This window comes from Panthera onca, chromosome A3, assembly GCF_046562875.1.
Source record: "Panthera onca isolate mPanOnc1 chromosome A3, mPanOnc1 haplotype 2, whole genome shotgun sequence".
Taxonomy (NCBI): domain Eukaryota; kingdom Metazoa; phylum Chordata; class Mammalia; order Carnivora; family Felidae; genus Panthera; species Panthera onca.
In genome coordinates, this window is record NC_138341.1 from 6331534 (window position 1) to 6349347 (window position 17814).

General features: G+C 37.7%; 1 protein-coding gene across 15 annotated transcripts in view; it reads right to left on the minus strand.

Moving 5' to 3' along the window:
- Nucleotides 1-17814, minus strand: part of KIDINS220 (kinase D interacting substrate 220) — a 99010-nt gene that overhangs the window by 33798 nt on the left and 47398 nt on the right. For 14 of the 15 annotated variants that reach the window (XM_078445026.2, XM_078445024.2, XM_078445025.2 and 11 more), the window contains exon 22: nucleotides 13731-13893. In XM_078445026.2, coding sequence (XP_078301152.2) covers nucleotides 13731-13893 — 163 coding nt within the window. Of the gene's footprint in view, nucleotides 1-5367; nucleotides 12029-13730; nucleotides 13894-17814 lie in introns of those variants that run through there. The other variant, XM_078445027.2, reaches the window with a different exon arrangement.

The following is a 17814-nucleotide window of genomic DNA, read 5'->3' on the forward strand; positions in this document are numbered from 1 at the left end:
ATTTTAAAAAGATTATTTCCCACCGAAGGCGGATATATTTTCAAGACAGTGTGTATTTCCTATCTGGTCAGAATATTAAGGCCCAAGATTACTTTTTTACACTGGAAGAAACATGTAGTAATGTAATTTAAAAAAAATTTTAGGGGCGCCTGAGTGGCTCAGTCGGCTGAGCATCCGACTTCGGCTCAGGTTGTGATCTCATGGTTCATGAGTTCGAGTCCCGCGTCGGGCTCCGTGCTGACAGCTCAGGGCCTGGATGGAGCCCGCTTCGGATTCTGTGTCTCCCTCTGTCTGCCCCTCCGCCGCTTGCACTCTGTCTCTCGCATTGTCTCAAAAATAAATAAACATTTAAAAAAAATTTTTTAAGTGCTCAATATGCGAACTCAGTAGACTCTCATTAAGACCGCAATTTGCATAACTGCAGCTGGACTTCAGCTAGGACTCACATGGACAGCACAAGACATGACCTTGGTGGCAGAGATGCCACCACACCCAGGACCTCATGTGACACAGCTCTCCCTTATCCAAGTTACTTCTTTACAAGTCGGTGCTGCTGGCCACGTCTTGTTCATATGTTGCGGCCATCCTTGCTTCTTTCTTTGAGCTTGAATAGCAAATGTAGTCAGAAACTGAAAAATGAACTAGGACTAGAAATAAAGGAAAATTTTATGACCATAAAAATATCCTTGGGATAAGGGCACACTTATGAGCACTGAGAGGTGTGGAATCACTAACTTGTACACCTGCGGCTAATGTAACACTATACATTAATTATAGTGGAATTTAAAAAATCTCCTTATCCCTTTTTTTTTTAAAGCATTGAATTATTTTGACACAGAAGCATTTACACTCGAAAAGAAACGCAGCTTAATACTCTCCAGTGAGGATTCCATTCGGTCCAGTGATGAACAGCAGTGCGTTCAACAGCCAAGGAAATAGCGTAACCAACGTCTGGGGTAAAAGTCTCCCTTTGAAGCTACTGTATAAACTTACTACCTATTTACGTGTTAGATGCTTTCCATTACAGGCTGTCATTTCTGGGAATACAGACCTACACTGCACCCCGGCTGGGCTCTGAAAGGACAGAACAGGGTACTTACTGTGGCAGCTTTCCTTAAATCCAGACTTCACCAGCTCAGGTTAAGTCAGAATAAGGCTATAATGTTTGACAAGTAAAAGTAACGAGATGAACTATTTAAAAGGTGTAACAAAATTAACTTAAGCGACCCCTGGGTGGCTCAGTCGGTTGAGCGTCTGACTTCGGCTCAGGTCATGACCTCCTGGTTCGTGAATTCGAGCCCCGTGTCGGGCTCTGTGCTGACGGCTCAGAGCCTAGAGCCTGCTTTGGATTCTGTGTCTCCCTCTGTGTCTGCCCCTCCTCCGCTCATGCTCTGTTGCTCTCTGTCTCTCTCTCTTACACTAAGATAAATATTAAAAAAAAATTTTTTTTAATTTACTTGAAAGGCTGGGTCACTGGGTAACTGTGTGATTTGGGCCAAGTCCTGTAACCTCTCTCAATTCCAGTTTCCTTATTTCGAGGGCTGAAGTAGCTGTCTTCCATCTTGTGGACGGCCCTGTGGATGCCTCCCACACCCACCACGTGGGAGATGTTCTCTCTCTCAAAGTAATGAAGGAAAGCCCTGGCCTATGCCGTCCCTTCCACATCTGAGCTCCCTTGGTTTTGGTGTAAAAATGACACCGGAAGCATAACTTAACTTGGCTTTAAGGTTGCAAGTTTGGTAACGACAGGGATGAGAAAGGATCGACAAACAGGAAGGGTAAAATACAAAAGCTCGAAGAGGTATCTGCGCTGGCTCATGTACATTACAGATAAGGCACCGCCTTCATTTCTGTGTGTTGTGTAAGATGCTGTGAAGAACACACATGTAAATTACGTGTGTTCTTACATGTAATCTGACAGCAAAAATATATTCAGAGGTTATAAGGAATTGAGAAGAAAACGTTTTAAAGTACTAGTATTTGTACACGAACATCTACAGCCTGCCATTCTCTGAGCCAGGTGTTTTATCTAGTTTACCTAATTTCCATCTCCCAAACATTCCATGAGGTACCATTTCAACTTTTAACATGAGGAAACCGAGGCTCAGAGATGTGAAGCAACTGGCCTGACGTCACCTCCGATGTAAGTGGCAGAGCTGGTGCCCATCCGGCCTGATTCAAAAGCCTGTGCCCCGCTCCCTGCACTGGCTCAAACTGGGGGCCACAGACAGGGTTCAGAGTTCTTAAGTAATGATTTACGTATTTTTAACTCCTTAAAATATAATAAGATAGAACACTGTTACATATTAAATTTTAATACATTGAAGAAGACCGACATATAAGCCTCAGGTCATCCTGATTTTTTGTTTTAATTTTTTTGCAGACTTTGAAATAAGGTTTCTCCTCCATTTTCAGGTGCAGATATAAATTCCTTTTTTTTTTTAATTTTTTTTATTTTTTAATTAATCCAGTCCAGCACTTTCCTCTTCATGAAGTTAGGCAAGCGAGTGCACTACTCCACCTGATGTGCCCAAGTCAGAGCGTAATAAACAGTTCAGAAATCAGTGCTAGTTTATGACATGACTCAGGTGACAGGACCTTGTCAGAGAAGCAGCACCCAGCACTTCAACCAATTAGAAGAAATGTGCGAGCAGCTGTCACATAAGCCTGGTGACCGACCGATGAAGCCAAATTAATTGAAAACATCCTGCCACTGCAAAGCACGTTTAAAAATTGGTAACATTCGGGGCGCCTGGGTGGCTCAGTCGGTTAAGCGGCCGACTTCGGCTCAGGTCATGATCTTGGGGTCCGTGAGTTCGAGCCCCACGTCAGGCTCTGTGCTCACAGCTCAGAGCCTGGAGCCTGTTTCAGATTCTGTGTCTCCCTCTCTCTGACCCTCCCCCGTTCATGCTCTGTCTCTCTGTCTCAAAAATAAATAAACGTTAAAAAAAAAAAATTTAAAAAATAAAATAAAAATTGGTAACATTTGAATCTACTTAGGATTCAGAATTTTCTTGATATTATATTACCAAAACTAAGTACAGAAACAAAGAGAGGTTTATGCCAAGGTAAGCATGCAGGGATCATCCACATGTTTCAATTAAAAAAAAAATTTTTAATGTTTATTTATTTTGACAGAGAGAGAGAGAGAGAGACAGAGCATGAGCAGGGGAGGGGCAGAGAGAGAGGGAGACACAGAATCTGAAGCAGGCTCCAGGCTCTGACCTGTCAGCACAGAGCCTGACGTGGGGCCCGAACTCACAGACCGCGAGATCATGACCTAAGCCAAAGTCGGACGCTCAACCGACTGAGCCACCCAGGCGCCCCTACATGTTTCAATTTTAGTATGTTCTTCAAAACAGCTCATTTTTCTAACTGAATTTATTAGGAAATATTCTAATTTGAGTCAATTAATTTATATTCATTCTGCTTTATTTACTGGGGTTGTGCATAAGATTTAATTTGCAAAAAGGTTTCCACCGGGGGGGAGGGGGGAAGCCTGAGAAACCATGTACTACAGCCCAATGCCTACCCAGTTGCTGCCACGCAAGTGATCAGATAATACCAATTCAGATGATAAAACAATAGTTTCAAGCTAGGGCAATAACAGAAGACTTCGGTAAAGAGGTTAAGAGAGGCAAAATAATTGCAACTGACTCAATATGAAAATACTACCTATCATAAAAATGTAAAGCCCATTGTTCCATATCAAGAGTTTGTACTAAGATGTATTAAAAAAATATTCTGATAAAAGTAAATGAGATCCGATTTTCATAGCTGCTTGAGGAACACTACTAATATTGGGAGGTGCTACCAAACAGTAAGAGATGTTCCTATTATTGTTTCCTTTTGGAATTCTTAAAGATTCTTCCATTAACCATCTAGAGGAAGCAAATGTTTTGAAATAAAACTCTGAAAAGGAGGTGTACAGAATGAAGGTTCTGAAATCAAAGCTTGTCTATGAATATGCCTCAGATTAAAACAAAACCTTTAGAGGCGCCTGGGTGGCTCAGTCGGTTAAGCGGCCGACTTCGGCTCAGGTCATGATCTCGCCGTCCGTGAGTTCGAGCCCCACGTTGGGCTCTGTGCTGACAGCTCAGAGCCTGGAGCCTGTTTCAGATTCTGTGTCTCCCTCTCTCTGACCCTCCCCTGTTCATACTCTGTCTCTTCCTGTCTCAAAAATAAATAAAACGTTAAAAAAAAATTAAAAAAAAAAAAACCTTTATTAGATAAGCTATCTTAAAGATTTAATGTTTAATAAGAATAGAACCCAAGTTCTACAATGTTTAGAATTTAACACTTTTAATCTAATACAAATCTTTAGTATTTGTATTAGATTTATTTTATTTTATTTTATTTTATTTATTTATATCTTTCAAATACTCCCCTTTTTTCATACCCACCCTTTTCCCAAAAGCTCATGTAAAAGAATTTGAGGAGGAAAAGGTAGTACTAAACTTAATAAAGACTATGCCATAAAATCAGATAACCACTCATTTGCCTATGATCAAGAGTCTCGGTACTTACGAACGTCCTGTGAAGCCACTTTTAAAAAACAGGCATGGAAATTAAACTTTAAAGTGTCAGATATTCATATTTAAACTTAAGTGCTTTCCTTGTTTTCCTGCTCTGGAAAGGGAAGAGCAAAATGAAGTAGGGCTTGTTTCTTGGCTGAACATGCTAATAATGTCTCTAGTGAAATACTCCCACCTTGTGGACTTCCCGGATATTGCTACCAGGAGCTGCTGGCGGCAGAGCTCTACAGCGGCCACTCCCTTTACCTGTTTCGGTTACCCAGCGCTTTTGTTGTTTATTCTCCTATTTCAGAGTCTTAAAAATATTTTGACTTGAAATTCTGAAATCATAAATGTCTGTTGAAAAAAATAACTTCATATAGATGATAGACAGACAAATAGTCTGGTGGCAAATGTGAATCCTTCAGTAATCAGACTTGGGTTTTTTTAAATGTAAATGTGCATAATACTCGTACCGTATTATAAAATAAACTGTAAACCTGCATAGGTAATATTTTTGTTTTACATATCAAAACATATACTTTAGAGAAGTTGAGTTTTTTATTTCAGATTTCAAACAACCTTAGTTAATATACTTTTTTCATGTTGGAGTTAGAAACGCACAACTTTGGAACATTTAAAATTCTTTCTTTGTTCTTTTTATTTTTATTTTATTTCCATAAAATTACTTAACATGGCATCATGAGTTTAAATGAGAAAATATTTTTAAAATCAATTTTATCCTATTTAAAGCAAATGAAAAGCTACCTAAAAAAATTACAGCCACCTAATGCATATAAAAATGATATAAAGGCTTAAAAAACAGATGTACCAGCTGTTTAAGTGTCAAATATCACAATTGATTTTTTTAAGCATTCCCTACAGAACCTATTGCAGTTACTAGACACAATTAGAACTGAATAAAGCATTTATTTGGGGTTTTACATAAGTTGGTAAGAGTCCGCATTTTTTTAATACAGCAGAAATTCAATCCTCTGGAAAATTTCCTATCTGCCCGTTGATACATAATAATATTCCCATTGATATATAATAAATAATTCTAAATACTCATTTGAAAATGAATAAAATATATCTGGAAATAAAAATAAAATTAGTATAGTTCTGTATTTGTAATTATCTCAGATCTGCTGCCTTGCTATGTAGTTACAGATCATCTCCTGGCTTCCAGAAATAGGTCTGGGGAAGCTCCAGCGGTAGTAGCTGTGTGATCCCAAGTAACTCCCACTCTTCGCCTCCCAGAGTTAGCATTAAATTAAAAAATCCATGCCAACTGCTTAATCCAACGTGTGGCATATACTGAAGACTCAAGTAATACTAAGCAGTACTTTTATTAGCATATGCCCAATACATAAAAGACTCTATAAATATTTGTCAATGAATGAACCTGATCAAAATGTTTAGCATAACAAAAATGGGAGTCCAGCTAACTCCTAAGGCCTTTTTAACAATACTGACAACAGCCTGTTGGTAGGAGCTGAAGTGGGAGGGGCCTGTCTAAAGGTGGGCCAATATGAAGTAATTCCAAACCATGGCATTCATAAAAGGATTATAAATGCAAGAAACCTTAGAAATGTGGTGAACTCACAGTTACAAGGAAATGACTATGAAATACATTGTTTTGATTCTGTTGTATCACCCAACAAAAGGTGGAAACTACTAGGTGCTGACTGAAATATGTAATTACCATTCAATTGCTATGTACTGAGAACTTACTATGTGCCTAACCCAGGGAACTACTAGTATAATAACAAAGGAAACATTTTACCCACATTTAGAACCAAAGATCAGGTGTCTTTATGAATAGTATTCTCTTCAAGATAAAATGTGGCTTCTCATTTACCACCTTCCCCTAATCCATACTTTGCTCGATCCAAATGTCATCATCATATTTCTTTATTCTCTCAGAAATAATCACTACTGCCTACTCCATACCAAGAACGTCTAAAGCGAGGAATTCAGCAAGGTTTAAGGAAGTTACAGTCGTGGAGTTAACAGTCTAGTTCAGGAAACAAATATTAAGGAGAAATGCAAATATTTATAGAAAGGTAACCATGTTAAGTGCTATGAAGGAACATACCAGTATATATGGAACACATCTAGTAAAATCTTGGGGAATGGGGTATGCCGGTCACAAAAGGATTCTTGAGGCTGTGGCATTTAAGAGGTGACCAGAAGAATAAGGTGGGGGAGGAAGGATGGGCCACAGAGAAGTGCAGGTGGAAAGGTAAAAAGCAAGAGGGATAAAGCATGAGAATGGGCTGGAGAGCCAGGCTAGGCCTGTTCAGAACTCCAGATAAACTTGATGCTTGTACATTGAATTTTGACCAATTATTTTTCTTTATCCGTAGAGCCCAAGTTGACACGCAATGACCATCATTTCCATCTTATAGTACTCATAAGTCAAATTAATATTACTGTACAAGCAACTCATTAGTTGCCCTCTACACCACTGACCTATCAGCCAATGCTACAGAAACCACCTTTCATTCACTCTCAACCAGGGGCTTAAATGTGGGGGTTGGGGGACAAACCATGCAGCTGGCAAGTCCAAGGGAAAGAAGGTAATTTAAAAAATGATCCAAAAAGTAGGCTTCTAAATCCAACATTTTACTAGAAAATAAAGAATAAAATCATCGTAAGAAACAAGAAATTATTACAACAGGAAAGACATACAGGGAAATTAGTCATAAATTAATGGAGATGTTTAGAAATAACCAGTTTTCTTCACTACACTGCAACAGACTGTCTACACATGTTGTTCATTTCTTAGCTTTCTCATTTTCATGGCGCGCTGTTAAGTGCCATTCTCTATCATTCATTTCATCTTTACTGTGGGATCCCCACCTACTCTGCACAACTTTTCATTTACCCTAGTGTTCCCACCAAGATCCACTCCCATCCCCTTTGCAACACAGGATTCTCAAAATACGCTCCCTTAGGTCAATAGGATTCCCTAACTTATGCCAAGTTACACTGATACAGCCAAATAATAGGCACCTTAGAGCATACAGGGTACGGATACAATTTTTTCAAACCCCTGCAATGGATCTCCATTTTACTTAGGGTAAAAGCCAAAACCTTTACAACGATCTTCCATGTTCCACACCTTCCTGACCTCACCTCCCACCCCGTCGCTTTACTGAATCCTCTCTAGCCACACCAAATCCCTTGTCCTTGCTGTTACGGAAACATTCCAGGTACTCTCTGGTCTTACAACCTTTGTCCACACTGTTCCTTCTGCCCAGAAATGCTTTCCCCAGATATCTAGTTGGCTAATTCTCCTGCTTCCTTCAAGTCTTTGCTCAGCTTTCCCTTCTCAACAAGAACTACCCTGAATAAAGTATTTACGTGATACGTATTCAGGGAAAGTGTGTTTTGAGAAAAAAGATGGAAACAAAAATTATACACAAGACAGTAATTTAATAAATGTTGAATGGTGACAACATCAACACATGGAGAGAAGTCACATCATATCAAAAAGATAGAATTTCATTAAGATTCTACACTATATACAAAAAGCGCCAAAAGTGCCATGCATGAAACAGTGTTTGGCATAAATATTCCTAGTATCTCAAAATCAAAATTAGGAGAAATATCACCAGCACAAAGGATATACTTTGTACTACAAAGGAGATGAGACAACTTCTTCACAAATCTAAACTATCATCCAGTTTTTCATGCTATTGAAATTCACGACTTAAATCCACATGCGACGGAAATAGACGGGTGCATAATCTGGGTCACATGATGGAGGAGGGACAACAAATAATATAAAAGAAAGAGGAAGGAGGTCAGGGAGAGCTAAGGGAGGCAGGAGATAACCAGAAATGAGCAAGTTAAACTTAGGAAAATTTTGGCTGAGTATCAGGTATGAACATCCTAAGATATGAGATTTTATTATGAAAAATGCCAAGTACAGAAATACCACTACCTGAATAATTTAAAGATGCTGAATTGAGCATAAAGGTATAAGTTAGATGCGTACAGTGCCTATTCAGCAAATAGCTATTCCAAGGAATGGAACATGGCTACCATTCTAAGGCTCTCTCAAAACTTGTTTTAAATAATTAAGAGTATGGCATTATCCTTATCACAAAACTATTCTGACCATATCATCCTGAGTAAAAGATTGCGTGAGTAGTGTCAAAACAAAAATTTAAAACATTATCTTCATGAAAACTACTTAAATTGATCTTTTAAAAACTTCTATCATTGCTTAAAATGCTTACTGAAAAACACCAGAAATAAAGTTTTATACGAACATATTTCAATGGTTGTCTAAAACGTTGTAATAAAAAGTAGACAGAAAATCTTTATCTATAGTTTTTATTTTACTCCCTTTCTTCTTCCTAAATGTATGTTAACAAAAAAAACCCTCAAATGATCTAGACAAAAGCTTTTAGCTCAACACATAATTGCAAGAAAATTACAATAATTGTACCAATTAAAATAATCTTGAATGAACAGTATGTCATCTTAATGTTCCAATGGTTTATAGAGGGATCTACTTAATTAGCTGAAATTGCTTTCTAGTGTTAGTATCAAATGTCATTTGTTAAAAGTTGAACAATTTAGAAAATAATTTAACAAAGCAATTTTACCAAACACCAAGAACCAACATTTTCTTTTTCAGCTGAATAAAGCAAGCAGATGTGTCATCAAATTGCTATAAAAATAAATGAGGCTTTTTATGGATTAAAAAATAAATTTTACTACTAGCGTTAAAAATACTATTTTCTGATTGTTTTTATCAAATCAGATTTCTTTAATAAAATAAATGAATATCAATTATATACTGCTGCTTTTGTCTGCTGTAAATAAAACTTTTTATTATTCAAATGACAAGCAATGGAATCAAAGAACTCAACTATGGGTAACTAGAAATAGTCAGCTAAATTATTCTAACATATTCCAATATATGATCTTTCAATATGTTAATCAAATTGTCTTCCTATAGTTTTTCATTCCAAATCATCTTAAAGTCAATTATTAAGTCAACTCCTTAATGAAGTCTCGAAGATTCTTACTACATTGTCTTTTTCTCTTTTCCTTAGACTAGCTACAAAATATTCTTTGTGTTTGTAGGCATATAAAACACACTTTTTTCTAAAAAAAAAAAAAAAAAAAAAATCTAAAAATCCCCCTGAATCCAACCCATTAATGGATGCCAGGCCCACCTAGTGCTGAAGTCTAAAATAATGGATTAATTTAATAGCAAAACAAACTTCTAATTATCTCATTACATCTCCAATATAGAATTGGAGATATATATTTACTTGAACAAAATATTCCCCCTACAAAAACTCACTCCGAGTTATTTTTATTATATGATGAAAAATACTCCATCAAAAACATTTCTTTGTGGGAATGCAAGCTGGTGCGGCCACTCTGGAAAACAGTATGGAGGTTCTTCAAAAAACTAAAAATAGAACTACCCTACGACCCAGCAACTGCACTACTAGGCATTCATCCACGGGATACAGGTGTGCTGTTTCGAAGGGACACATGCACCCCCATGTTTATAGCAGCACTAGCAACAATAGCCAAAGGATGGAAAGAGCCCAAATGTCCATTGATGGATGAATGGATAAAGAAGATATGGTATATATATGCAATGGAGTATGACTCGGCAATCAAAAAGAATAAAACCTTGCCATTTGCAACTACGTGGATGGACCTGGAGGGTATTATGCTAAGCGAAATGAGTCAGAGAAAGACAAAAATCCTATGACTTCACTCATATGAGGACCTGAAGAGACAAAACAGATGAACGTAAGGGAAGGGAAACAAAAATAATATAAAAACAGGGAGGGGGACAAAACAGAAGAGACTCAGAAATATGGAGAACAAACTGAGGGTAACGGGAGGGGTTGTGGGAGGGGGGATGGGATAAACGGGTAAGGGGCACTTATCCCTCTTTTCTTATACAAACAGTATCATGTTGTACACTCTTACACACTTTGCTATTTTCACTTACTATATCCTAGAAATTCCTCCATGTAAATCACAGAGTTTTTCTTCATTCTTTCCTACGGTTACAAAATACCCTATCATGGTGCTTCAACCAATGTTCTTATGTAAATGTTTATTTATTTATTTTTGAGAGAAAGAGGGGGTAAAAAAAACACAAGTGGGGGAAGGGCAGAGAGAGAGAGGGAGACACAGAATCCAAAGCAGTCTCGAGGCTCTGGCTGTCAGCACAGAGCCCGACATGGGGCTCGAACTCACAAAGCGTGAGATCATGACCTGAGCTGAAGTCGGACGCTTAACCGACTGAGCCACCGAGGGGCCCCCCCAATGTTCTTATATAAATGCACACTTAAGTTGCACAACTTCTTGTTTGTGGGGGTGTACATTCAGAGTAAATGACTGCTGGATTGAAAGTAAACATACGGGTACTTGTTCACAACTGTACCTCCAGCATCCAGAAGCAGGACCCACAAATAATAAACACTTAATATATTTTTGTTGGATTGAACCGAAAGATAAATTTCTGAGGGCTTTAAAGACCTTTTATTCATTTGCACAACCCTCGTGCTTCCGTCTCCCGGGGACCCAGACTTTAACCACTCCCTACCTCCGTCACAGGACACGCAGAGGACCCAGTGGCTGGGGGCTTCAAGCCCGCAGCCCTTCAAATGTGAAAACTTGATCAGTGTTTCTGTAATCCTGAGATACAGTGTACTTCGAAGCAATATACTCAACTAAAGGAAGACAAAGAGACGGACTTGAGTCCTCTTCTGTACCCAAGCCAAAAACTGACATGAACTATATTTACTCTTTTACTGGGGGTGGGGTGCTGAAAAATCTAACAGCTGTTTTTACGAAGGTAAAGGAAACTTGTAGAAAAAAAATAACGTATTACAGCAATGCCTGCTTAATAGATCCGTTGTCACTGCAGTAAATGAGACGATCTGTATCAACCATCTTATGTGTTAAATAGAATATTCGTATCTTGTGAAATTCTAGAGAGAAATGGAGAACACAGAAATGTAACAACTTGAGACACTTCATCCTCATCGTAAGATGCCAGTGCCTTACATACTCCAGACAACTCTACAGCTGAAGAAAACACAGATGACCCTACCGTGCTGTGCGGGGCAGTACCCTTCGCACGTGGCTCTGGAGCCAGGGACCCGGCTCTACCACTCAGTGGCTGTGAGACATTCGCTACGTGACTTGCCTTCTCTGGGCTTCAATTTTCTCATGTGTAAAACACGAACAATAACACTACTCCACAGACTGCGAGAATAAAAGGTGTCAAAACGCAAAGTGTTTAGAACAGTGGCGGGCACAGAAGCGATCTGTGGACTCTGAGACACCTGGACTGAAATACCTCTGCTACTCACGAGCTAAGCGACTTTGGGACGTTAAACTTTCCGAACCACAATCTTCCCTGTTGAGGACGTGGAGCCGCCCAGCCACCTGAGCTTCACAGAGCTTCGCGAGCACTGAGGCTCCTGGCGGAGAAGCCGGCACTTGAGGAAGGAAGGCTGGAGACACAGACACCAAAAGGAGAAAATGCTCACGATGAGCAGTCTCTCCTCCTTCCATGAGGGCCCTGTGACACGAGCAGCTCTCCTGCGGCCACAAGTTCAAACTTCCCGAAACCAAATACATGCTCCAGGAACAATACCGATTCAGACAGGCTCTAAGAACCCTGTTCCTAGTCCCTGAATGAAGGCTTATTCTTTCCTCAGACATATTTTTATTGACACGCAAATAATCACCATTGCTCAAGGATAAGACGAAGTCCCAAAGGACTACCTGTCCATGCTAACTGGCGCTTTGGGTGAAAAATACACCATGTGACAAATAAACCCCATTACATCGGGATGAGTTGTTAGTAAGAAGTTAGAGTTTCCAAAGTTAAATTGTAATTGTTTAACAATAACTGTGCTCATCTAGCAAACGCTCATTACACATTACACGACACCTGTTACGATGCAAAACTTACGAAATAAAACAACGTTTTACTGCACAACCAAGGGAAAAGCCAATCTTGTGTCTCACGGGAAGAAGAGACTCTCTCAGATACCAGAGAGCAGATACGATTCCATGCCACTTCTCCACAGCCGGCAGTGATTATGTGTCACTGCCACCTACTGGAACACCTACTTGATATAGCACACGGTTTACACAACTACTTGAATTTAGTGTAAATTAAACAGCAAAAGCAGGAAGACCTCAAATCTGTACACTAACACTACAGCCATCCTCCGTAAGCCTAAAGCTAGTTATTTACCTCAGAAAACATGACATAAAATATCTACATGAACAATGGGGATGAACAACAAAGGAAAACCGCATGCTGACGATACTTCAAGAAAAATTTTTTGTAATCTTCAAAGTTTTAATATATGAACTATACACTAAACGCTTTGTTAGTGTTTCAATTATATTTAAAATAATCGTTTCAGTTATACCAAGATTTGTGAAATTGTATAGTTTCTTTCTACCACCTTTTTTCTAACAGATAGCTTACTCGAGCAGCTCTTGGAAACTCTGAAGGTATGTTCTGGTGAACAAAAAGGATTACAATTTCATTTGCGAATCTGACAAGAAACTGTCAACTCTTATAACTTTACATGCCTGACATTTCACTGAGCCTAAACTTCACGTCTTTCAAGAAAAAATTAATCAATTTCTTATCAGAAGTAAAAACTTCAGAAGTACTTCAAATGACTGACTATAAAGGAACAATAAATTGCTTTATTGTTTAACGCAAAGAATGTTTTCCAACCCGTATTCACAGTTTCAAAAACTCTCCAGACCCAAAACTGAAAATACCTGTACTAATGATTTGAAAATGGAACCTCCTTAATATTCAATGAAGACTCTTAGAATAAAAAATAAAATGGAAACAAATAATAACATTTCACAGTTTGCATTTCATATGTATAAATACATAAAACTAATAGGACTATTAATTCAACTTTTTTTACTGTGTAAGTTACACTGCAAAGGGAAGAATATACTCAACTACCTAAGTTATAAATTTTACATGAGATATATACCTGTGCTAATACAACTCCAAAATTATAATGCAATTAATGAGAATGGTTAGTTGAATCCAGAAGTACACATTTCATGTATAGTATTTTGTATTCATTTTGCTTTATTTGCATTAACATTTTTCTGAAAAGTCAAGTTAATCTAAGATAAAGTGAAACATAAAGAGGTCGGACAACGTACCTTTCATAGATGGTTTTCAGTGTCATTTGATCTGGAATCCCTTCAGTCTCTTCCAAATATAATATGAGCCATGAAGTTCGGTATGGCCACTGCTCAGTAAGATTGATCCAGCTAGCAAGCCTGTCCCAGTTGAAACTAATCTGATTGGCTCTCAGTAATCGCCCTTTAAAAAGTATGAAAACAGTTTTTTAAATTCATAGATGTGTAATATTATACTAAGCAAAACATTTAGCATATTCACAAATAATTTGAATCTTTAAACATTGCAATTTAATTTACACCACAAATTTCAACCTAGTATTTATATGGCTTCTGTAATCCAAAGAGCTGTACTGGAAAACTCCTAGGGATTAAACACAATTCTGTTTAATCCTAAAGTAATTTTTGCTGTGTCATTTGCCACCAGTGCTATATACTGCTTTGACCACATACCTGTAGGCAAAACCTTTCAGAACTATGTGTCAGTCTCAACAATCAGACAACAGAACATCAATGAACCCATGATGGACCTCATCCTCTAAAGAACCGTCTAAGTTGGTAGGTATATGATATAGTGTATTAAAAGGTGATCGGTTCTATGGGGTAAATTAATAAAGCAAGGAGTGTCAAAGAAAGAAGTGTAATTTTATCTAAGACGAAAAAGGAAGGTCTCGTTGAAAAGCTGACATTTAAGCAAAGAGTTAAGACAAGACGAGAAAGCCCGTGATGCATCTCTCCAAAGAAAGATCATTACAGGCAGAAGCAGAAGCCCTTAGGCAGGAGCATGCCTGACATTTTCAGGGAACAGCAAAGAGGTCTGTTAGGGATGGAACAGGAGAGTAGAAGATAAGGTCAGAGGTCGGAAAAGAGGTGGAGAGAGAGAGATCAAGAGGGCCTTGTAAGAAACTGTAAGGACTTAAGATTTTTATTTTCAACAAAATGGAAACATAATAGAGTTCTTAGCAGAGAAACAAGATGATTGGTTTCTATTTCAAAAGGTCACTGTGGCCGCCACATGGAGAACAGACCACAGAGGAAAAAGTAGCAGCAGGGAGATGAGTTAGGCCACTGCTACAATTAATACAGATGAGACATAATGATGTGTTGGATAAGGGTAGTATGTTACAAATGGTGAGAAGTGGTCAGATTCTGGATTTAGTATGAAAATAGAGCTAAAGAACATACTACAGATTGGAGGTGGCATCTAGAAAAAACATATCAAGGGGTTTTTTTGCCCAAGGAACTGGAAAAAGAGTTGGATTAACTGAGATGGGAGTCTATGGGCAGACTAAGTTTGGGGCAGATGATCAAAAGTTCAATTTTGGACATATTAAGTATCAGACGAATATAAGACACCACTAGATATCAAGTAGGCAACTGGAAAGCAACAAGGATGAAGATATATGTTTGAGAATCATATGTACATGGTATATAAACCTTTGGGACTCCATGAGATCACCAAAGGAACTGGTTTAGATTGAAAAGCAAAGAAGCAATGACTGCACCAGGGGTATTCCAAAGCTAAATGGTAAGGGAAGATGAGGTTTTTATGGCACTTGTTGTTACGTGACTTTTTATATCTTTCTGTCTTCGCCAATAAGTCAAGAACTTTACCTTGTTTGCTGCTTACCTCCATAATACCCAGGCCAGTATCTGGCATATCTAGACACTCACCGTATATTTGTTAAATAAGTACATAAATATTATCGATAATACACTAGAACATTTCCACTGTAGAACATAATCAATAAGGTTTGAGACCTCACTTAAAGGGATTTAATTACCAAAATTCTTGTACATATACTAGACACAATCTCACTTGCAATTTAGTTCAGAGCATGTACCCCAACCTTCTTAGCATAAAAGCAAATTCCAGTGTAATGATCGTAACAGAGTGAACACTAGCCAATATTACCAAGTACTATTCAATGTCATGCCAAGAAAGAAATACATACTTACAAACTAAATTATAAGTATTTACATTTACATGTAAGCATTAACATGGTGAAGAGCAGAATTCTTTGCAAAGAATTCAGTCACAGGGCAATAATCTTCAATTTTATTTTCAATATTTAAATATTTTCAATAATTAAATAAAAAATCTTCAATATTTTTTATTTAAAATATCACTTGGGGGCACCTGGGTGGCTCATCAGTTAGGCGTCTGACTCTTGATTTTGGCTTAGGTCATGATCTCACAGCTCGTGGCACGGAGCTCCACATCAGGCTCTGTACTGACAGCATGGAACCTGCTTGGGATTCTCTCTCCCTCTCTCTCTCTGCCCCTCTCCCACTTGCATGTGCACATGCACATTCTCTCTCTCTCTCTCTCTCTCAAAATAAATAAACATTTAAAATAAAATGGCATTTGAAAACTAAAACAATAGACACATGTAAAATCTGAATTTCAACATTTTAAATTATAATTAAGACATCCCATGTTCATGGATTGGAAGACTTAATTTTGTTAAAATAGCAACATTACCCAAAGTCATCTACAGATTCAATGCAATCGCTGTCAAAACTCCAATGACTTTTTTTTTGCAGAAATAGAAAAATCCATCCTAAAATTCATATGGAATCTCAAGAGACACTGTAGAACCAAAACAATCCTTAAAATAAGAAATATGAAACTGGAGGACTCACACTTCCTTATTTCAAATCTTACTACAAAGCTACAGTAATGAAAACAATGTGGACTGGCATAAAGACAGGCATACAGACCAGTAGAATTGAATAGAATAGCCCAGAAATAAATCCTCATATGTATGGTCAAGTGATTTTTGACAAGGGTGCCAAGACCATTAGGTGGGGAAAGGACAGTCTTTTCAATAAATGGTGCTATGAAAACATGCAAAAGAATGAAGTTGAACCCTCTACCTAACACCATATATAAAAATTAACTCAAAAGGGATCAATGTCACTTAAAACAATAAAACACTTAGAAGAAAACATAGGTCAAAAACTTCTCAACACTGGATTTGGCAGTGATTTCTTGAATATGACACCAAAGGCATGCAAACAAAAAGCAGACAAACTGATCCACAGAGGAAAAATACAACCCACAGAATGGAAGAAAATAATTAAAAAACACATATCTGATAAGGGATCAATAGATCAATATCTACAATATACAGAGAACTCCTAAAACTCAACAATAAAAAACCCAAACAACCCAATTCAAAATGGACAAAGGGCTTGAATAAACATTTCTCTGAAGAAGATATAGGAATGGCCAACAAGCATATGTAAAAATGTTCAACATTGTTAATTAGGGAAATGCAAATCCAAACTACAATGAGATACTACTTCTCATGTATTAGGATGGCTACTATCAAAAAAAAAAAAAAAAATAGAAAGAAACAAGTGCTAGCAAGGATGTAGAAAAATTGGAACCTTTGTGCACTGTTGGTGGAAATGTAAAATGGCAAAGCCATGGAAAACAGAACGAAGGTTCCTCAAAAAATTAAACTTAGAAATACCATGTGACCCAGCAATTCTACTTCTGCGTATATATCCAAAAGAACTGAAGGCAGGGTCTCAAAAAATATTAAGATATATTCATGTTCATAAGAGCATTATTCACAATAGCTAAAACATGGAAACATGGAAGCAACCTACATGTCCATCAACAGGTGAATGGATATGCCAAAATGTGGTACGGACATACAATGGAATATTATTCAGTCTTAAAAAGGACTCTACGTGCTACATGTGACAACATGGTGAATCTTAAAGGCGTTGTATTAAGTGAAATAAGCCAATCACAAAAAGACAAATACTGTATGATCTGTCTGAATGAAATGAAAACAATTACGAAGATGGATGGAGGTGATGGCTGCCCAAAAACATGAGTGTATGTACCACCACCAAAGTGTACCCACAAAAATGGTCAGGACAGTAAATTGTTATATGTATTATATTTAACACAATAAAGAAGAAAATAGCATTGAAAATAAAACAGAAGAGCAGCATACAAAATCTGAATGTCAACATTTAAATTATAAGTTGATTATGCTCAGTCATACAAATCAGCATAAAATTACCTTCGTACAAAGAGAAAAATTAAACCTGAGGTGAAATAAAAAATTTTTTAAATCAAGTT